General features: G+C 35.6%; 1 protein-coding gene across 4 annotated transcripts in view; it reads left to right on the top strand.

Moving 5' to 3' along the window:
* The window catches only part of PRKG1 (protein kinase cGMP-dependent 1), a 1,234,647-nt gene that overhangs the window by 1,063,140 nt on the left and 147,587 nt on the right, over positions 1–23,920 (top strand). For 3 of the 4 annotated variants that reach the window (XR_014825752.1, XM_021072187.2, NM_001044574.2), the window contains 1 exon segment: positions 21,004–21,069. Coding sequence is in view for 3 of the 4 variants with exons in the window: in XM_021072187.2 (XP_020927846.1) it covers positions 21,004–21,069 (66 nt within the window). In the remaining variant the exon portion in view is untranslated. 4 annotated transcript variants of the gene reach the window in all.

Here is a 23,920-nt window from a genome sequence, read left to right as displayed (position 1 = left end):
AAGCAGTACCTTTTAGACAAAGCCCTAAACCATGGGGAGAGACATAGCTGTACCTTCCTGTCTATTCACTGATTCTCTATTTTGTTGTATTTTAATTGCTTAACAGCATGTAAGAAACTAGATTTATAATGAAGTTAAGCTGTTATAAATATTTTCAATTCTCAAATGAGTCTGAGAGTTTAAGAAATGACATTTTCAAACCTGAAAGACTGCTGAGCAGTGAGAGTTATCTGGGAAACTTTCTCTAACTTCCACAGTATCTCAAAATATTTACAATATCATGAACAAGATTATTACTTGTTTTTCTAAATAATCCCTGTAAATAATCATTTGAACTTTTAAAATGTTGCTCTTTACCTCATATCTCAGTGTTCCAAATGGATTGTCTGGAAAATATTGAAAAGATCTTAAAAGTAGCAATTGTTTAACAAGTTGACAGTGTTTTGGTAAATTCTTGTTATATAAAGTAAGAAGCTCAGGCCCTGAGAGTCTGTGGGCCATAGATATTCATCCTCAGTGTGTTGCTTTGCCATGTTGCCTTTGGGTGTTATTTGTCAGTTCTCAAATTCTACTTTTTGCTTAATCCGGCTTGGAAACCATCAGTAAAATAGAAAATATGATTTGCCATATGAAATAGTGTATGGCTGGCAGAAATCACCCAGACTATATTAACATAGTAAAAATGTGTCACAAAAAGATTACATTTCCACGCTATATCATGAATCTATCTCGTTGTTGCATATGTTTGGGCTGCAGTGTTATTTTAGAGCATTTCCATTTTTTAAAAATTAAGAGTTCCCCATTTGTGGCTCCACAGGTTAAGAACCCGACATAGAAATTTCCATTGTGGCTCAGAAGGTTAGGAACCTGACTAGTATCCATGAGGGTGTGGGTGCAATCCCTGGCGTTGCTCAGTGGGTTAAGGATCCAACCCATCCGTGTGGCCATGAGCTGTGGAATAGGTCACAGACTGGGCTTGGATCTGGAATTGCTATGGCTATAGCGTAGGTGAACACCTACAGCTCTGATTCGACCCCTAGACTGGGAACTTCCATATGCTATGCCCACAGGTGCAGCTCTAAAAAGACAAACAAAAGAGGCTGTGGGTTTGTTCCCTGACTTCATTCAGTGGGTTAAGGATCCCACATCTCCATCACTGTGATATAGGTCTGCAGCTGCAGCTCGCATGCACACCAACTAAATATTGGTATGTATTATCTTCATTTTACAGAGCGGAGGTGCAGGTTCCGAGAGGTGGAACGCCAGCCCAATATCCCAGAACTAGTAGGAGGAATAACACAAATGTTGAGTTCAGCTTTCTGCTTTTATATGTATTCCTTCCTACATGCCATCTTTCTTTTTGAACTCAAATCTTTTAGATGTTAAAACATCCATTGGCAAAAAGAAATTATGCCAAGAAAGCCACAGAGGTGCAGTCTCTATGACAGCTGGTAAAATACCTTTGTGAGATTTTGAGTATGTACATGAGTTTTCAGAGATCTCTGTCTGACCCTCTGCTGATGTCCACCAGGATGGCAAAGGAGCACCCATTATCCTTGGTCTATCTTCAAACAATGACCTGGCAGAGATGCCTAGATGTGGTTTGCTCAAGAGTCGGTCCAAATATCACTGCCCTAGTGGATCATATTTTGCTTTGTCATGCACGAGGTAGCCAATCGTTTCTCTTTTAGTATACTATAAATAAGCAGGGCAAAAGTACCTTTCTTCTGATTGTGTTCGCTATATTGCCCTAAATTTAAAGTCTGGAACTAGTCCATTCTACGGATTAGAGTTTTTTATTAGGGCTTTTAAAAGTGTACATAATACATCAATGTAACTTTCTTCTCAGATAGCTATTATAATAGCTATAATAGATACTAAAGGTATCTAAAGTGAAATTTTGTATTTTGATTAAGAAGGATAATTTTATGAGTATTTGGTGCAACCTTATAATGAGTCATCACAGATCCCACAGAGCAAGTGGCTGGGAACAGAGTCAAGAATTTTAGAGCTGTATTAGGCTGATTCTAGAAACTGCTTATGTTCCTTAACATGAAGTTTGGATACACTTTTTTTTTTCTCCCACACCACTATTTTCCTAATAGGGCAACTGTAGATTCTAAAAATGTTTCCATCAAACCTAATAAGGATACAATCAGCTTATTTTTCCAATTTTACTTTCTTGACCAGGAAAATATATGATTTGACCTTCTGGTCATCTGAAGAAAAGAAGTTAATGAACACCTGTCATTTACTTAGATATAAAAGGCCTTGCCACCCCCACCCCCAAAAAAGATTTTATGTAGTCTTAAAGCAACAACAAGAACAATAACAATGACACAATGCCCCTATATTGGTCATATACTGCAGTGCTAAAGGGCCTCACTTGGCTTTTGATGGTAGTTCCTTCTCTCCTCTGGTTCTATCTGGTACCCAAGCACCACTCACTTCTTAGTACCTTTGTCAAGTACCTTGGGAGCGAAGATCATGGTCATGATATGCCGTGTGTTGACCACAAAGGTGGTGCTAAACAGCTTTTAGAGGACCTGGTTTGGGGTTGAAGATGCCTATTTGGCAGAGCCTTATTTATGTAATATGTTGAGAATCTGCCCATCTCACGTAGGGTTTCTGTTTTCTATTTTAGAAAGATATGGAAAGTGGAAGGAAGAAAGATCAATAATCTTAGAATAACATACTGAGAAATTGGGGCAAAAGAAAAAATGGCATGTGTGGGGTTAGGAAGCAGATAGAAAAGAGAATGAAACCTGAAGCACAGTCTGTTCTGGGAGGTCCAAAATGCTTTTTAAAAGTGGGCTGTAGTTTAAAAGTGAGCTCCCCAGCAAAAATGCAAAGAGGCAGTAAAATATGAACAGACAGATTGCTCAAAAGGAGCATGATGTACCTACATTGCTGGAGCCATCCTGCAGTAATCAGCCCACGGTAGCTGCAATGTTGCTACTTATGAGACTAATTATATGCAGAACTGCATGTTCTGGAGGTAGGGAGGATCACAGTCTTCTTGTGAAAGCTGAATTACTTAGGAAAGGCAGGTGCTCAAAGAAAGTGTGTTCCATTGGACCAAAAAGGTACCTAAGCAAGTTTGGGCAAGAAATCTGCACTAAGGCCAACAAGTGCTGGAATTGTGCCAGAGGTCTTTTTTTATCTCATGGAATCTTTATCACCCTACGATATAGATATTATAGTCCCATTTTTACAGACAGGAAAACTGAGGTCCTGTAAGGTTTAGTAATTTATATAAAGATAGATAGTAGAGTCCAGAACTGAAAATGCCTATACTCTTTCTATTGTACAATATCAGACATTGCAGGTGGAAGGAGGGAAAGAGTGGTAGGGAAAATATTTGGGGGAAGTGATTTCAGATACCTCTTCCTTAGACAATTCATTTAGAGCACATACACAGCGCCTAGTATGTGCACAAAAATGTCAGCTATTATACTAGCTTTGTTTTAGCAATAGTTTCCTTAGTGTAATGACAGCCTTTGTTGATACCCATACAGGATTATAGGGTTTGTAGATAACAAAAGATGGTATGTGTGTGTGTGTGTGTGTGTGTGTGTATAGAGAGAGAGAAGAGTGAGTGTGTCGTATTTTTCATGTTTTTCTATCCTTAATAAAATCTCTTAGCAAGGATGGTATTTATTCATGTTTTAAACACCCTATTGCTTTGACGCTAAGAGAAATTTTAAACATAATTCAGGAAGCTAGTTGCTGACAGATGATCTCTTTTGTGTATGTCAATGGGAGTGTTTTAATCCTAATATTAGGCTCTCTCTAGATATAAATAGTTTGTTCTTGAGGATCAAGGTGAAATGCCTCCATGCCAAAAAGTTTCCTGGAGACACTTGTGCAATGTTATTTGAGAGTTCACTCATTATGTCTCATGTGAAATAGTTTGGATCTCTCTCTAAGTGCCTCTGTAATCTGGCTTCTGGCTTACTCTCCAGCCTGATATCTCCCTGACTTACTTTACTGCTCCAAAAACACAGAAGTGTTTGTAGTTTCTCTACTGTTTACCTCAGAGGATCCTTTCTGCTTAAAATGCCTGCCCTCTTCCCATCCTACTCCACACCTTACCACCTGGCCTTCCCTGTCTAACTCTATTCTTTAAGACCCAACTCAGCTGTAAGTTCTAGGAAGGTTGCACCTAAAGTGTTCCCAACTAGATGGCATCAATTGCTCTCCTCTGTTCCTGTCTATACCATTGAATATTTCATTTTAGTTATAATTACATTTTATTATAATTATCTGGCCTCTCTGAATTTGCCTTTTAACCTGCCCTCTGCCTAGATACACATATTACGGATGAGAAAACTAAACTCAAACCTAATGCTAACCCCTCCAGGGAAAAGAATGATCTATGACACAGGCAAGAATGTATAATTTCAGCATTTTTGGTATTGGTGGCCATATACCTATATTATTATCCACATTATTTTATGCTTTGTTGCGGGGGTCTTTTTGGCTTTGGGGGATAGATGTTGATAGTAGCTCTATCAAGGCAGAATGTATACCTGTTTAACGAAGAGATCATGAATCTTAAGAAGTTATATCTTCAAACTCTTTTTGGCTTCTCATTGAATTTCTAAGAAATGTGGTCTTTCCTTATTTTGTTTCTTCTTACAATCCTACTTTACATTGCTACCAGAATTTCCTTAAGGCTTACGATCATGTCACCCAATGCCCTTACATAAATAATTAGAATATAGGCATGTCACAACGTCATATTCAATGCTTGCTATATGATCTGCCCCAGCCTCCCATTCTGGCTGACTTTTCCAAATGCCCTCAACCCGGCTTGGTTCCAGTGAAGTTGAACTCTTAACACACTCCATCATTCATGCCATCTCCTCTATTTATAACACTCTTCTTGTTACAAAACCAAATTCTGTCAGTGTTTTAAGTCCATGTTAAGGTCTCTTCTTTTATATAGCCATTTCTGAAGTTTCTACCTACATGTTGTTTCTTTCTTTCCTTCCAGAATGCTTCATGTATACTCAGCATATGGGATTTATATTCCTCCCCACCTCATATTATAATTATTTTTGTGCTTCTCATGTAAGCTTCTGGAATTTCAATTTCCCCCAACTCATATATGGATATAAGCATGTGGCTCAAATGTGTAATTGATATTCTTTTAATTTTAAGTAACAAAGTAACATACTCTTCCTAGTATTACTCAAAAAGTGACCATATTGAAGGGATAAGGAGCTATCTTATGGACCTAGGCTTCTTTGGACCTCCTCAGAACCATAAAGAAGAGCCAAGAAATCTATTCGAAACAAGTAGGATGCTCCCTCTGATCTCAGCTATTCTATGAACATCTCTCACTCTTTCTTGTTGCAGACCTATGTTCTCTTATCCATATGGTAGAGATTACTTAGCTGGAGCTCCCACTTATTCTCAGTTACAAGTGTCCTTGGTTTTCAGTTTCCCCATAAACAGAATCTGATTGGCCAGTTTGTTCAGGGTCAGACATAGCCTCCTGGCTTTGGCCACTTATGTCCAAGCAGCCATATCCAAGCACCTATGAGAATAAGTACCTAGAGGCAAAGAAAAGGGTCATCAGATGTTCACCTAGGTGGGCATGGAGTAAGAGACATTATTAGAGAATTGTGACGATGGTGCTCTGAGAAGACACAAAAATATTTGTATTATAGGATTATTGGGAGGATCAAATATGATAATTTGTGATAGAAGAAGTATATCATGTGGTACCTGTGGTCAGACTCTCTGGATTTGAATCTCTTCTCTGTCATTCATCAGCTTTATGGCCTTGGAGGAATTGCTTAATCTCTATGTACCTTAGCTTTTTCATCTGTCCAACTGGAAAAGTATAGTAGTAACAAATTACAGCATTGTTGTGAAATGAAGTTCTGAAGTGTAAATCCCTAATCGCAGAAATTGGCATATGATGATCACTCAATAAATATTATGTATTGTTAAATAAAATTATTTGCATAGTTGCTAATCTATCATTTGTATGAAATAAAAGTTTGTTTCCAACCTCTCATATTTGCCTTTATTAAACTACAAATTTCTTGCAAGTAAGAGCTATGAATTATACATCACTCTATTTGCTATAGTGTATAACATGGTTTCTTACACGTTTTAGACACAGCAATTGGATGTACAGGTGGACGGATAGAAAGAAGAAAATAAAGGAGAGAGGGAGGAAAGAATACAACTAACCTTTTAAATGTACTTTGAATTGGGAAAGCATATTTGGCTGCTTTGTTGATATAAGATATCAACCCACAATCTTGGAGGCAGAATAAACAAAATAATACAACACGTATCTGCTAGGGTGATAACTAAGTGACTGTGTTCTGCTCTGCAGATCAAATACTAGCTGTGAATGTCTGAAAGTGAGATAAGATCAGCTTCTCAATTTTGTGATTAAGGCTGAATATAGCAACTGATATTTGCCAGCCTGTATTGTAGCTGCACCTAATTAAAGCCACTCTGTACCGTAATTAAGAATATTAAATGTTTCATTAAGACATTATTAGCAGGTTATTTGCTGTGTGATCTTTAGAAATCTATCAAATGGAATGATGTTTTATTAAACAACAGACTATTTATCGAGCACATTCTTTTGAGCCATTTTAGATGTAGCTAAAATCTGCAAAGTTATTGTTGACTTGCTAAGTAATTGATTGCAGTGTAAATTCCATTTTTGTTACAGCCCAGAAAATATTAATTAAGTACTCGGGCCTGATTAGATTGTCTGCCCTCAGGATATTGATGCATAAAATCACCATAATGGAAGGGAGTGGCAGGGCAGTTTTTATACAGCAATGGACTTGGGGTGAGGTGAAAGTGAGTTCATGTTTATTTTATTACTCTGTTAGGATGGTCAAGGAAAATACAGTCTGCAGAATAATACCTATTGATCTTCAGAACTTCAGAAATTCAAAACTTTATAGGACTGGCAAGGATAGGTATTTTTAAGTTCAGGAAGATAACACAATTGGTGGCTGGGACATATACATTGGGAACAGATAAATCTGATTTAAGGTCCAGATCTGTCACTTTTTAACTGTGTGACTCCAGGCAGTTCTTTGAATCTCTCTAAGCTTCAGTTTCTTCATTTATTTAGGAGTAGGCAACCTTTTTCTATAAAGAGCCAGATGGCAAAAGTTCTAGACCTCCCATATCACATATGGTCTCTGTCGCATATTCTTTGTTTTTGTTTTTTGTTTTTTTCCTTTTACAACCTTTTAACAATATAAAAACAAGTCATACCTTGAAGCTGCACAGAAACTGGTTACTGCCTGGTTTTGGTTCAGGGGCATAGTTTTCTGACCCCATATGATTGTATTATTGAGATTTCACTTTTAAGCAGGAAATACCTGGCTCAGAGAAGCACTCAGTAATGATTGGTTCTCCCAAGTACCCATGAAGCTAACATTTTGGGTCAATTTCAGTTGTGCTACAGCCATCTTAAAGTTGACCTAACTCTGTTTCTATGTATGCCTCAGGACTTTCAGACATACAGTTCATGGCTCTTGCTACCTACCTCCCTAGTGCTCTTACCACAGCAGGTGCTCAATTAAGGATTGTTTGCTAACAGTAAAGGCAATACTCAGTGTACCAAGTGGCTCAGCTTTCATGGAGCAGTGACTCTGAATTGAGGATAGTAGGTGAAATATAGAGCAGATGCACAGTCAGTTCTGCAGTACCCAGAAACAAAATACAACTGAAGAATCATTTTCCAAACATACAGTACCCATTAGTTACCGTCATGAAAACTTGAAGTATCATGGGCATATTGAGTAGAGGGAATAAGAAAAAGAGCCACTCTGTGGTTTGAATCAACAAACACTTCTTGGTGGTACTAACATTGTCACCATTAACTTTATCTAAATATTTAACCAATGTGGTAAAGCAATGTGGTAAATTTTTAAGGACATGTATATAGTTAATATGCAGCCACTTATAGTTTCTCCTGTCCCAACCCTGAGAGCCTCATTTCTCTACTTTTTGCTTCCAGGATTTCAACCATTATGAATTAATTGCTGTTCCCTATAAACAATATTTTCTTATGCTTTTCCACAGACCATTCCTTGTAAGAAAACCACTTCTCTTTCCCTGCTGACAAATTTCTACATGCACATTTGTTCTTATCTGAGGCATCCCCTGTTCAGATAGCTTCCCATGATCCTCTCCACCATCAATCCATTCTCTTCCCCAACTCCATCTCCAAGTCAGGGTTGGAATATTCCCTTGTGATTCTGTGTCACTCTGTTCGCACCTGATACTCTGATCACACTGCATTATAAATATCAATAGTCTTTCTTTCCTACTAGATTGTAAACTCTTGGAGACAAGGTTTTTGCTCTATATACCTGGTACCTAGGACAGTACTTTGCTCAGAGTCTGTATTCAGAAACTTACTTAAGGTTACCAGATAAAATACAAGATTAAATTCGAATTTCAGGTAAACTATAAATTTTTTTTTTACTACAAGTATATTACTACATAGGACACTCTTACAAAAAAAAATTGTTTACCTGAAATTCAAATTTCAGGTAAACTATAAATATTTATTTTTATTACAAGTATATTACTACATAGGACACTCTTACCAAAAAAAAAAAATTGTTTACCTGAAATTCAAATTAAATTGGATGCCCTGTTTTTATTTGTTAAATCTGGAATGAATGAATTCTTGATTTATGAATGAATGACATTATTTTCTGTATTCACCAAGAAGCCGTTTTTATTAATTCACGCAGTTTTCAGATTAGAGAATAAGCCATAGTAGAAAATTTCATCAATGTGATCTGAAACACTTGATTGTGCTTTGAAAGCATGTACAACAGAGGTACTTAAACACTATAAAGAGACAACTTTAATCCTCGAGGAACTTTCTAGATTAATAGTATAGGCATGACAGTTATGATGGTTGATCAGTAGATAAACAAGAATGAATAGAATCTGTTGAGATTACATATGCTATAATAAAGATAGTAATAAATTATGAAAACTCATAATAGAAAATTTATTTCCCAATTACTAATACTGAAAATACAATCTCAAAGCAATATTAAATATACAAATTAAATGTGAGTATATATGGATATCTATATGAAATGCTTTCTATATTCAAATAGAATTGGTAACCTAACCTTTTAAGAGATCCAAAATGCCAACCTAACAGTGGTAAAGGGTGCTAAGCAGATGTCCCTGCTCAAAAAAATACTTTCCTTAGTTTGTCATCTAGTCCCTATACTTTCTGCCAGAGAAAACAGGACAAAAGGCAGGGCTGTAAGTGACACTGGAGGATACTGTGTCTAGTGTTTTTACTTGCTCCATCTATGAAGCTGGTATCTCTTTAGGGTGATCAGACTGGGCCAGCCTAGGTTAGCTCTAGCTCTGCTAAATTGGAATGCCTTGGGGTGAGGACTGAGTGGTGGCTTAAGGATGGAGACTAGCTAACCATGCAGTCAATACAGACAAGAACCTTCCAAGAAAGTAAAAGACCCCACCAGCCTCCCCACTCAGAGATTGGTTGTAAGAGTCAATTTTTATTATTTCATGTGTTTACTTTTAAAAATATTGATTTTATAACAGGTAATTAAAGTACATAGTATAAAATTAAAAAGCTACAAAAGTAATTTTCCTCTTTTCTCTATCCTTTAATTATACCTTCTCTTCCCTGGATGTAATTATTTTTTTCTAATGCATCTTAAAATAATCCATACATTTCATTATATGCTTATTTGTGTGTGTGTGTGTATGTATTTTACATGATTGAAAGCATAACCACATGGTTCTGCACGATAGTCTTTTCATTTAAGAGATCCTGGAGATCATATTCATACAGGCTTTTTTCAGTTCTTTTAATTTTATAAAATATTCTCTTGCATTACTGTAGAAAATTTTATTTAATCAATTCCACATTGGTAGATTATTGCAACATTATTATTCACAATGCTGTAATAACATCCTTTTAATGTCATTATTTCCACAAATTGTAAATACATATGTAGGATAAGTAATTGCAAGAAAAATATTTTTAAAATAGTGCTGAATTATTACATAAAGCTGAATTGTCTACAAAGGGTATACTTGATTATTTTTCTACCAGTAGTAGCATTTTAATTTATCTCACTCTGAGTAAGATGTGGCATATTTTCTTATGTTTAAAAGATTTTTCTTCCTTGTCTATGAACTATCCATAACATTTGCTCATTTTTTTAATTGAGGAGGTGTTTTTTAATATTCTTAATGACTCACAAAAACTCAACTATTAAAATAATTTCAAATATTTAGATATTCAAACTAAACTGTATAATATTTTGAAGTCTTTTAAAACCATTATATATATATGTATGTGTGTATATATTTATATTTATGTATGTGTGTGTATATATATATGTGTATGTGTGTGTGTATATATATAACATATATATAATTTAAATCAGAGGACCACAGGTGCTGTGCAGATATGGAAAGCCTAATTATCAAATTTTTTGTAAGAATTGATGTGTGTGTGTGTATATATATATATATGGTCAATAAATTCAATACCCTGTTTGCTTTTGCTAACCACTGCCAACTGTAGGTGTTTTGATTGTAAGTAATGGTTTGACTTTAGCACTTTTTACTCAATATAATTTTTAAAAATCAAAATATAATCTTATAAACATTTATTATGTAGTACTTGACTCTTGATCGTGAGATTCTATTATTTCAGATGAGCATGTCTGATTTCTATGTAAAATACATTTTTAATCACAGATAAAAAATATTAACGTGAAAATCTATGTCATGATATGCACTTCCCTACTCAGATGGTAAATCACAATTTCAGGCTTATAATACTCTCTTTTTACCTAAAGAAATATCCATGGATTTGGGATAGTCTCAGGAGCATTGAAAACCATGGCAATTAGAACTTTTAAAAAGTATCCATGTTGGTAAAACTAATTAAAGAGCAGTGATTTCAATTATCATTTCATACATGAAAAATGAAACGGAGAATGGGACATTTTCTTAAGGTCACCCACTAAATTGGCAATAGGACAAGAAATAGCAGACACTCTTCTGGCATGTTGTCCAGAATTCTTTACAGGAAAGGACACACTCCTGGCTTAAAGGTACCTTTTAAAGGTAACCATCCTTTGAAATGTGTGACCAAGGAAATTAACGTTCATTTCAAACATGCATCAGTTAAAGTTTACTAATGCATCATTTCCAGTCATCATACAAATATGTTTTTTCCTCTACTTTAAAAATAGGAAAAATTGAAGAATCATTTTTCAGCTTTGTGGAATAACGGAAGAAACAAAGTAAAAGGAAAATATCGATGCCTTATTTTATTCTTGAAAGTATGCATGACCCAGGAAACACCCATGGAATAACGTGTCTATTAATATCTTCTATTGAACTCAAACTTTGTTTGGCCAATTACATTACAAAAATACATACATCACTATCTGAAAAGAAAAAAACAATCATTGGATTTATCATAATCCAGATTATATTATGAAATATGGTTCGAAGAAAGGGAAGCATAGAGTTAAGAAAGTATTTGATTTAAATAAGTGAAAAGTACATCTATTATCTTGCACTCCAGGTTTGATTTTTTTTTTTAAATTGTAGCAGAGTAAAATTCTTTCTTATTTTTTCTTCTTAAATGAAAATATCTATAAATCATTCAGAAGTAGACCAAATAGGCCCCTAATAAAACAATGGCAATGTAACATCTAAATCTGCACTTCTAAACAACTAATAAAATAAATAACTAGAAATAAATGAGAACAGGCTCTTCTTTCTCTCCATAAAACACACTCTGGGGAGCCATTTTTTAAATTTGTAAGACTTTACCAAAGAGTTTAATATCTGAAGCCAGAGCACAAAGGAAATACCTTTTGTATTCTAGCAACAACAATAACAAAAAACTAGGACTCAGAATTTCTTCTGTGGTTATTTATCATCCTAGTTATAATGGAGCATGCAGAGAATTATCTTTAATGACTAGATGGAAGAGCAGAAGCCACCAGTTGCGTCAACATTCAGAGGAATCCATGTATTCACATACGGAAATATGGATGTGGTATGGATTACCATTGAATGTCATTTTAGCTCATGTCACAAAGGGAGCACAACAGAAAAGAAATAGCAATGTTCATCCCTCTGCAATTACCTTTCTGTCCCTGTCCTCATTAATTCTATGTATTAGGTTGAATTAGGTTGAATATGAAATTGCCAATAATTGGCCATTTTAACCTACAAAAACAGCAATTTCTGTAGTTCATGGCATAGAATACAGAGTTCATAAATCACAACAAAAATTCTTTGTGCCATCAACCCAGCAGAAATAATATGAAAAAGGAAAATGAAGACTGAATTCTTCCAAATTCCTAGACTCTTGGGTTGCCCACTCTTAGAAGAATAGAGTTTGGAGGTCCCCCTTTTACAGGTGCCTGGAGAGCTAGATGTTGTGACATTGTGTGGAGTGTGAACACTTTGTAATGTTGATTGATTAAACCTAAGACAATTCATCTAAAACTGAATTCATCCAAATCACTGTATTTATTGTGACCTTCCATGGGTGAATACAAAAGGATTTGTATTCTCTCAGGAAGTTAATACAGTGAATGAAAATATCTACTTATATTACTAGGAAGAATGAACTTTGGAATTACTTATTGGGTAACACTTAAAATTGTTCTGCCTGGAGAAACATCCTCTTTGAGGGTCATGTCATGAATCCCTATTATTGATGACACACAAATGACTGCCTTGGGTGAACTAGAAAGTGTATCTAGTTTAAGTTCAAGTCTATGTTCATTATGAGTTGATAAATATCCATGATAATACATTGATGTTTATGCATTTGTTTTTTTCATTATCCTATATTTTACATTGTAAGGTTCTAAAGGGCAGCGATCATACTTTCTGTTTAGATATATTATTTAATATATATATTTATTGGCACAACATCATCAACTATACTTTAATTATATATATATATATATATTATATGTTTATTTCCATTCAGTAACATTTACTTTAATAAGTGGAAAGGATACTGGTATTTTAAAATTATTAACCTAAAATTATTTCCTTGATACTTTATTTCATATAAATTGTTTTCTCTAAGTTTGAGCTCTCCAACTAATTTCTATGCTTTTTATTAAAATGGTAGAGAAAATAAGCTTCACTTAGTCAATCTCTTTTGAAAAGTATATGCTTGGACTAGCCTACAGGATCCAAATAAATGGCCCCTGCCGTTCTTTCTGGTTTCTCCTGTCCCTGCCTTCTTTTTCTCAATCCCTGAATTCAGCTTTCTCTGTTTTACAGTAAGCTATTTCCTACCTCGGGGCTATTGCATATATTTTGTTTCCTTGAAACTATGTCTCGTGACTCATCTTGCTAACTCCATTTGTGGTGGGGGGGGGTGTTAATTTTTCATGTCCTCAAAAAGGCTGGTTGTCCTCTGAATTGCCAAATGACATCCACTCTAGTATATCTCTGCATGCTCTTTGATCAGCATGTTCAAATTTGCATACTAATTTATCTTCTGTCCCCACCAGACCATAGGGTTGAGACATTCAGAATATAACAGCCCTCAGTAAATACTTTAAAAATAAATGTCGGAGTTCCCCGTGGCGCAGTGGTTAACGAATCCGACTGGGACCCATGAGGTTGCGGGTTCGGTCCCTGCCCTTGCTCAGTGGGTTAACGATCCAGCGTTGCCGTGAGCTGTGGTGTAGGTTGCAGAGGCGGCTCGGATCCCGCGTTGCTGTGCCTCTGGCGTAGGCCGGTGGCTACAGCTCCGATTGGACCCCTGGCCTGGGAACCTCCATATGCCGCGTGAGCGGCCCAAGAAATAGCAAAAAGACAAAAAAAAAATAAAATAAAATAAAATAAAATAAAATAAAAATAAATGTCGATTAATTATATTAATATTATATATTCATGAGACATGTGACTACTTAAGAAATAAACTCTTTGAAGCATATTCACCAAGGTGTTAACCGTAGTTATCTCCTGGCAAGTAGTATTTTTCTATTTTCTTTCTTTTTTGTTTATTTAATTATAAATATTTTTTCTGAAATTAATATCTAGACAAATTCTTATGTGGAATTTTTACCTTTAAAAAGATATTGAAGGAGTTCCCATCATGGCTCAGCAGTTAATGAACCCGACTAGTATCCATGAAGATGTGGGTTAGATCACTGGCCTCGCTCAGTGGATTGAGGATCCTCCGGCATTGCCTTGAGCTGTGGTGTAGGTCGCAAACACAGCATGGATCCTTTGTTGCTGTGGCTGTGGTGTAGGCTGGTGGCTACAGCTCCAATTTGACCCCTAGCCTGGGAACCTCACCATGCCACAGGTGCTGCCCTAAAAAAGACAAAAAACAAAACAAAACAAAACAAAAGGTATTGAAAGATCATGGAAGTTTGCATGGATGAAAATTTGAACAGGAAGAGAGCCATCTGCATGTGCTCAGACAGGGAGATAATAGCCGGCATATTTTAAGGAAACTGTAGCTTTTTGCAAATGCAGTAGAGGATAGTCTGTATAGCACCTGGAAAGGTCAAATAGTGAGATAGGGAAGGGCCTCAAATTCTAAAGGAAAGCATAGGAATCTCTTTTTTTTCTTTTGAAATTCTCCTGCAAGGAGTTGACAACTGGCTTTACATTTGAAAATGTGCAGCAAAGTGAGATATGGATTAGAAGAGGGAGAAAATGGGAGTTCCCATTGTAGCTCAGCAGTAAAGAACCCAACTGGTATCCACGAGGATGCGGGTTCAATTCCTGGCCCTGCTCAGTGGGTTAAGGACCCAAAATTGCTGTGAAGTATGGCGTAGATCGAAGATGTGGTTTGGATCTGGCATGGCTGTGGCTGTGGCTGTAGGCTGGCAGCTGTAGCTCTGATTCAGCTACTAGCCTGGGAACTTCCATGTGTCACAGGTGTGGCCCTAGAAAGAAAAAAAAAAAAATTGAAGAGGGAGTGAGTGGTAGCAAGGAGATGAGTTATCAGGCCAGACCAGCATTCCAGGGTAGAGATGGTGATAGCCCAAAGTAAATCAGAGGCTATGAGAATGCAAAGGAAGGATGGACCCAGTAGATAATGCAAAGATAGAACAAATGTAGTTAGTCATATGCAGTGATGGAGAAAGGGCCATAAAACAATGAGTCTGATCTTTTGAGCCTAGGTAAACGAAAGAATGGTGATGTAATTTACCAAGATAGGGAGCCCAAGGAAAACAGTCATTTTGAGGTTAAAAGAAAATGAGTTAGGTTTGCACTAGAGATTACAAGGGAACTTTCAGACAAAGGTGTCCAGTAGGAGAAAGGTAAATTTAGAAATGAAATCATTAATAGAAAACTAAGAGCTGATGACATAGGACTATCTGAGATTTCCATAATAAAAGTTAGAGCAATCAAAAAGAAGGCCAGGAGAGAATTTTAGAGAGACACCCATATTCTAATGAACCAAGGAAGTTGATTCAGAAAAAAAGTCCTGAGAAGGTAGCATCAGATAACAGTTGGGAGTCTGATTTATTATAGAAATTTAGGAAAGGAAATTTTTATGAGAGAAACTATATGCAAAGGAGTACCATGCTTTCTAGATGTCAGAGGATCTTAAAGTGATGATGGCAATGATGATGATAGTTAGCATTTATTGTTTTCTTACTCTATGCTGGTCTTGGTTAGAAGACATGTGTTTACTTATATATATTAATTCATTTTACTCTTAGTATATCTGTTCTGTTAGAATGTGGGAATTATAAATCATATTGGAATAACTTCATTACTCAATAAAAAATAATCAGTGAATGACTTGATTCAGTTTTGGTTTTTTGTTTTTTTATCTGCTCTGGAACCAAACTTTCAAAGAGCATGGTTGAGTTTGTCACATACTCTGCCATTTGAGTTCATAATTAACTGAGAGTCTAATTTCATTTTAAGTGGCTCTTTGGTGCTTGTCATAGCCTATCAGTTCTGAATATCCTATGTGTTGTAGTAAGATTGCCTTCGGTTTTGAGATGAAAAGGATTTATTTTGGCAGAAACTAAACTGTGGACCTTGCCTCTGCACTTGACTGAGAATGAAGGGCTCTGACCCATGGGTTGCTGTCAACTCACAAGCAATTGGAGTAGTGTCAGTTTCCATCAAGGCTGGCACTGAGGGAGTTCTTGGACTCTGATGACACCAGTCACGTTGCTTTAGAGCTGAAAAGGGAGAGCCCCTACTGGAACAGTTACTTTGTGTGAACTATGTTCTACTTTGGCCTCATACACTCTGTCTGTTCCCGGAGATAGATCAATGCACTATAGAGTTCTCTAGCAGGAATGAGACACTAGAGAATTGCTTCAAAACAAGAACAGTCCATGTAAACCCTTGCTATGGATTATTCAGATACTGACAGTGACTCTACTTTGGGATACAGCGATGATGAAGATTCCAGTGATGAAGTTCGAAGAATATCAGAGTCAGTGCACAGAAAACTGTGTTTGCACATATTTTGCGATTTTCTTTTTATGCTCTATGATTTTACTGAAAGGAATATCTAACTTCTCCAAAAATGCTTAAAAAAAGAACACTACTAAACTGCATAGCTTTGAATGTAAATGTTCATTAATCAATAGCAAGTTTGTGAAATATGTTAGTCTGCCAAACAGTAGCTACTTCTGCGTTGGTACATGTTTATTAATCGTCATGCTGACATAAACTAATACACAGGTGCAGAAATGGATGATTATGAGGTTTTTATTTTTAAAGACAATGTGCATGTTAGACCTGGAATGTAGGTAAATACATGTACCTTTGCTCTAAAGAATCGTGCTGAGCTCAAAGACAAAGTAGGTTTGGTGATAGTTTTAAGTATGTTAGACATTATCATATGATTCTATTTATAAAATTCTCTTCTAGTCTTTTTTTTTTTAAGTCTCATATATTATTCTATTGGAAATAATCAAACACTCTGATATTCCAAAAACAAAACTGAAAGATTTTTTAAAAAATAACACTATCTCCTCTCCCTTCTCTTTTCCCATGTCTAAACTGGTATTACATGAAGCCCTTGCTACTTTGACAGATGTTCTGTGTGAAACTAGTATCATAACAGCTATGTATGGATAGAGAGAAGTTTCATGACAACATGGAGTTATTAGGAACTCTGTTTTGTATGAGTATTTAAAATTTCATATCTCAATTAAAATGATATTTGCTATTACCATGGCCCTTGAACCTATAAAGGAAATAAATCACAGTAAGTCGTAATGTTGTTAGCTTATATAAATAATAATCTCTCATTAGAAGCTTCTACTATCTCTTCTAAAATCAGGGATTAATATATGTCAATACTAGGTCAGATAGCATTTTTCTCTCACAGAGCAGGCTCTCTGCATACCCAGGGATGACGTATCCAGACACCTGCATAGATAGGTAAATGGCATTAAACACATTAATAGTAGAGACACAAGGACAATGTAATGGCAATGTGTTTGGCATCGAATGAACTTGCCATCGAAATATTTTCTATTGTTATATAATGTTGTTATAAAGCAAACTGGCAGGACTAAGACATAACTATGGATAGGAATTCTAATAATCTGAGAATCAAAATGGTTTATTGGTTTAGTTTTGCAATTGGGCACCCATAAACATATTAATGCTGCTTTCGGTAATAATTAAATATAATTTTTATAATGATGGTCAGGAAAACATTATGAGTTATTACTGCTCAGATATTATTCTGCATTAGAATGAATTTATAATAGTTGTCAATTTAAAATCTTATAGCAGAGGGTATCGGCAGTGAACGGTTGTGAAAAGAACATGGGCTTTGGAGCCAAACAGATCTTTGTTCAAACTCCAAGATTGCAACTCATTAGCTGTGTCTGTCTTTGGTTTGTTATAAAACATCTGTTCCCCATGTGTAAATTTCAGATAAAATACCCATCCTCTGTTATATACATTAACTGAGATTTGTGCAAGTTGTTTTATATAGTTCCTAATGTATATTAAATGAATAATAAATGACAAATATTATGATCTACTGTTTAACCTGTTGTTTTTTCCCCATGTTGTGCATCTTTTTTGGTTTGTTTGCCATCTATTACTTTACTTCATAGGCCATGGCTTATACATTTTCCTTTTTTAAAATAAAGTGTTTTCAGTTTCTATTTGACTATGTCACTCTGCTGATATTTGATTTTTCACTGTCTACATTTTAAAATACCTATGTATTTTCTTTTTTGAAAGTATATCCTATTTATACAGATAATATGATAAAATTTTTAAACACTAGGCCATTTGTGAAGAAAGCATTTTTAAAAATTTATATGCACAGATCATATATTTAAAATGAAGAGATGTTTTTTTGAATATTATATTTTAAAGACTGGGCAATTTTAATTTGTCAAGACAGAAGTTTATTTTAGGGAATGTTAGTTTTCTATAAAGCTGTGATAGATTTAAAAAATATATACTGGCAGGAATTTGTAGTAACATATGCTGCCATGAGCGATGTCCTAAGAAATAAGTCACTCATACAATTTGTGAGGCACTTAATTGGCATTACTGATGACTTCTACCCATTGTGTCCACTACTTGGAAATGATAATGCACTTGAAAATGTATTATTTATTTCTATGGAGCATAAAGAAAATCCTCACTTTGTTCCTTGGTAGTAGAGTTTCATAAAACACTAGACAGGACCTCCACAAGGACAGACATGATAGCACTGGTGATGAGAAAACTTAGAAGGAAAGAATGGCAGAAGCCACTACTCTGTGTGCTGGGGCATTGTAATAAACCTATCTTTATTGAATTTAAGAACATCGATTGGGCACTATTATTATTCCCATCTTTATGGATGAGGAAATTTAGGCTTTCACAAGGGTTATACCTTGTCAAACCAAGATTGTGTGACTCCAAAGCCTGAAATCTCTTCCTCCCAAAGGCTCAAGTTTCCTGCATCACACACTTACCAAATACCTCCCATGTGCCAGCCATTCAGAATAAAATGGGGAGCAAAACTAACCATGCACCCTGCCCAGATAAGGTTTTGTGGAAGAGGATAGAGCTATTAACTGATGATACAAATACATGTATAAATTACAAATTGTGGTAGGTGCTTGGATGGAGAGGTACATAGGGCTATGAGAGCAGATAAACCAGGGACTCAGTCTAGTTAATTCAGCATAGCATCCCTGAGGAAGGGGCACTTAGATTGAGACTTAAAGGGCAAGCAGGTGTGAACTAGTAAAGGAGTTGGAGAGGAAGTTCCTAGGTTTAGGGAAGGTATAATAAGAAGAACCCATGACAGGAAGGAGTTGGGGTGTTCAGTCATTTAGAAGAGGCCAGTTTGACTAAAACGTGGAGGATGTGAGGGAGGCACTAGGAGGATCACACTGCGATTCAAAGGGACTGTAACAGAAATTTTAGAATCAGAAGAGAACTTTGTAAGTAGGTTAAAAATATATGATAATCTATAGGTTATTTTCTTTAGTAGCAATAACCAACAAGAAGCAGAAATGGAAAGGAAATGCCAGAAGAGAAACTGATGATATAAAACACCTAAGAATACTTGAAAAAAAAAAAAAACCAGAACCCAAGTGAAAAAGATTAAGACATAAAATTAGATCTGAACAAGTGGAGAGTCATGCCATGCTCTTGTAAGGAAAATTAGTATAATCAGAAAGTCCTCCTACTGAAATCAGAGTATGTGTAGTGCAACTCTATTAGGATCCCAATGTGGGTTTCTTCAGAAGGAAAAAAATTATTTTAAAGTCTTTATGAAATATGAATGCTTAAGAATATTATAAAGATATTTCTAAAAAAGAATCTTGATAAGGAGAAACTGCTGTTCCAAATACTAAATGCTAATAGGTACTAAAAGCCACTGTCATCTTAATATCATGATATAGCAACAGAGAAAGACAAAAAGATCAATGGGAAAATTGAGTTCAATGGTATATGTAAGAACTTAGTGTATTTTGAAAAAATTAGAAATCCAGTGGGAACATCTTTATTTTCAAGACTTTAAAAGCCTGATATTAGAGGTATATGATGTTGTGATTATGATTTTTAGAAGGCATTATTAACATTATATTGTCTCCTATGCACATATTTCTGTAATGTATTTCAAACTTATATTTATCATTAATTATATTAACTTAAAATTGTTACCTTTCTAGGAAACAGAGTGCATTTTCAAGTATAATGTAATATTTCCATGATAGTGGTGCTATTACATTTTTAGTAGCTCAAAATGAAATGTGAATGATAATTTACCAAATCCGTCTTTTACCAGTGGATAAGACAAGAGGTACCAGGGCAGATTTTTAAAGGTTTAAGACGTTGATAGATATTCCTACAGCGACTGATTAAATACTTATAAAGAGACCATATATATGTGCATATGCCAATCAGAGATTTATCAATTGATAACTAAGATTTGTTGAATATTCTTGAAGAACTATAAGCTCTGGTATAGTTGAATAACTTTATTATAAATTGCCAGAAATTAGCCACATATGTACAAATTTCCAAATAAGGAAATAATTAAAACAGGTCTATCATTTCTCAAGGTTATAGTGATGAAATCTTGTAAAAATTGATTAGATACTCAGTTTCTAGAACTATATCTTCAGGTCTTTTCAAAAGTTTACCTATTCATTTCATTACTGTCTTTATCATTATCCAATAAATTCATTAATTACCCCCAAATCATAGAGAATGATATAATTTTTGTTTCATTTGTGTACATAAAGTTTTAAGTTTGAAAGTTATAACTACTGGTTATAACTGTAGGATTTATGTGATTAATGACGAGAGTAATGTGGCTTCTCAGGACAAAGAAATTTGACACAGGAACCAAGTTTAAACATGGAAGTGGATGAATCAGAGGAGTATACATAATTTAGTATGTGTCCTGAATTAATCATACTGAAAACTGTTCTTTGATAGTAAATGATATTTTACTTCACCATCTCTCTTTTTTTTATATAGGGAAGATGTGAGAACAGCAAATGTAATTGCTGCGGAAGCTGTAACCTGCCTTGTGATTGACAGAGAGTAAGTACCTCGCTTTATGATGCATATTGCACACTCATATCAGACACCCTTAATTTCCCGGAATGAGGCATCATTTTTTTTTTTCATGGAGCTACTAATACTTGTTTTAAATCTTTTGTATTTTAAATGAGTTCTACATTTGATTCTCATTCCTTATTATTCTTGGAAATGACTGACTTTGCCATTCTAGGTTTGTGATCTTTAACAAAGTACTTAAATCAATATGAGCCTCACCTTAGGTGGCTCATTTGTAAACTGAGGGTAACGGAACATCATAGAGATATTGTGAGAATTGATGAGAACACATGGGGAAGGTATATGTGCAAGTGCTCTTTACCCAGGGAGACACTCAACCAAAGTTATTTGTGTACCTTTTTAGAAAATAATAATTATTAATATTTTTCAATCACAGTTGATTATTTATAAAAATATTTTATAGCATAGTTTATAACTATAAATTACTATATATATATAATGTAAAGTTATTATTGTTGTTGCCATTATTAGGAAATGGATTATTCCTTGAGCCTGTTTTAGTTTTCTCCTCTATTATTCCATCCCCAAATTCCTAAAATTTAGGAAGACCCTTTTGGAGAAAGCGTCAGTTCTAGACATGGGTATATTTAGGGCCATTAAAAGCATGTTTAGTGATGCCTGTCCCTTTTCCTTTTCTTTATTCTGGTTGCTAGTCACACTGCCTGAGCACTTTATAGGGTAAACTGCAAATAGCAGATTACTGCCTCTCCAAGAGCCTGAGTAAAATGCATGGCACTATCTGGAAGCTGTACTCCAGTCATTTTCTTGTTGCTCTGTATGTGGATACGTTTATCATAAAAGCCACATGCCTGACCCAGTAAACCGTAAAGCACCCATTTTAGTGGAGTCGTTAGAGCTGGGATAGGCTGTGTCAGTGTGGAATGAATGAGGGGGCAGATATGATCAGGTCAGAATAAGGGAATTGAATGTTGAGCTCAGGAGGCTCTGGACAGAGAGGAATCCCATTTGATTCACAAATATGACTCTTGCATTCCCCCTCTGAGCTGCATCTCTAGAACTAGAGCAGTGGCACCATTGCAGAATGACAGCTATATCCATGAATATTTTGGAAACAGCTAGTCATCATCTGGTTTCCAGAAACAAAAGTTAAACGCTATTCTTCCATTTGACTAATGATTTTCTGAGGCTCTACCATGTACAAGGCATTGTTGAATGCTGTGAAAAGAGTCAGAGGAGCAGCACAGATCCTGCTTTGATGGATTAGCTTCTAATTTAGGAATTGAGTCATACACACAAATAACCATCGTGCAAGGCAAAATGTAAGAAGGGTCCAGAGTACACATTTGGGGGAATCCAGAGAAAGGAGTTGACTGCTTCTGGCAAGAATCAGGGAAGTCCTCATGAAATAAATGGTATTATTAAGTGGATCTGTAATATGAGAGAAGCAAGATAAATAGAGTGAACAACATAAGTAATACTCAGAATAGAAGCCTGAGCCATTTCAACTGGTTGAAGTGAGACCTGGGTAGAGGTAGTAGAGGAAGTGTTGTGACAAACAAGTTCACAAACATGTTGGGGCTGGTTCCCCAAGAGCACTGGATATTGGGATAAGGGAACACTGACAATTTTATGCAGCAAAATAATGTTACTGTAACAGTGAGAAGGCTGTATAAGATGAATTATAGGAAGAGGATGGAGATAGCCTATCTTGTTAGCAGTCTATAAATCCAAGTGATCATGAGACAGTTAATAGGAGGAATGCATAAGAATGAAGAGATAAACCCAGAGGGCTCAACACTTGACCGAATATGAAGGGCAAAGGAGAAGAAATTAGTGGTAGAGCCAAGATTAAGAAGTTTTAGAAGGAATATAGAAAAGGAATTTGTTTGAGAGGCATAATGGTTTTTCACTAAAAATATAATGAATTTGACATACAAGTTAGATACTCAAGAATGGATGCCCTGCAGGAGGTAGAAAATATGGGACAAGAACTCAGAGTCAGCTTAAAATTAACTTTAAAAGTTGCTTCTGTATAGTTAACAGCTGAAGCCATAAGAATAGAGAATATAAAAGGACTAAGTTTAGAATTTGGGGAGATTCTTACATTTAAAAGTGAGGTAGAGGAAGAAAATCAGTGAATAAAACTGCAATGTTAACAAAAAAAGCAATGTAGGAAACTTCAGAAACCAAGATAAAATTTCAAAAGGAAGAGGATAATCAGCAGTGTTAAATGCAAGTGAGAAGCTGAGAGGCATATAGAGAGAGAAAGAGGAAAGGACAATAAGTTTAGTAAGTCGGGAGAAAAAAAAATAAAATGGTGAGAATGGAATCCAGATTACAGAGAGTGAGTAGGTGCTGAGGAAGAGAGAGAACTGAGACTACAGAGTTTTTTCTTTCAAGAAATTGGTCTAGGAGTTCATGCTGTGGCGCAGCAGGTTAAGGATCCAGTGTGGCCATAGTTGCTCAGGTTGCAGCTGTGGCTCAAATTCCATGCCTAGCCAGAGAATTTCCGTATGCTGTGGGTATGGCCAAAAAAGAAAAAAAAAAAAAAAGAAAAGAGAAGAAATTGGTCTAAAGAAAGAAACAATAAAGAGGGAGGGGAGGGAACATGATGTACTAGTGAGGTCTTGGAAAGTTTCCTTGTGATGGGTCTGTACAAACATTGAGGAAGATGGAGCAAGTGAAATATTAAAGGGAGTGGTTTATAGCAATGTGTCCAAAGGGAGGAAATTGTGGGCAAACAAGAAAAGGTTTTTGGATAATATTTTTCTCCTTTGAAAGTAGTGAAAAAGAGGAGAGGTAGAAAATTTGTAGAGATGTAAGTAAGGAAAATCATAGAAATTTGGATGGCCCT

The sequence above is a fragment of the Sus scrofa genome, chromosome 14 (assembly GCF_054392235.1).
Source record: "Sus scrofa isolate SSC_HxYL_T2T_F1_AM1 chromosome 14, Sscrofa_HxYL_maternal_Yorkshire_Landrace_v2.0, whole genome shotgun sequence".
Lineage (NCBI taxonomy): Eukaryota > Metazoa > Chordata > Mammalia > Artiodactyla > Suidae > Sus > Sus scrofa.
This window is presented reverse-complemented; position numbering and strand designations above follow the sequence as displayed.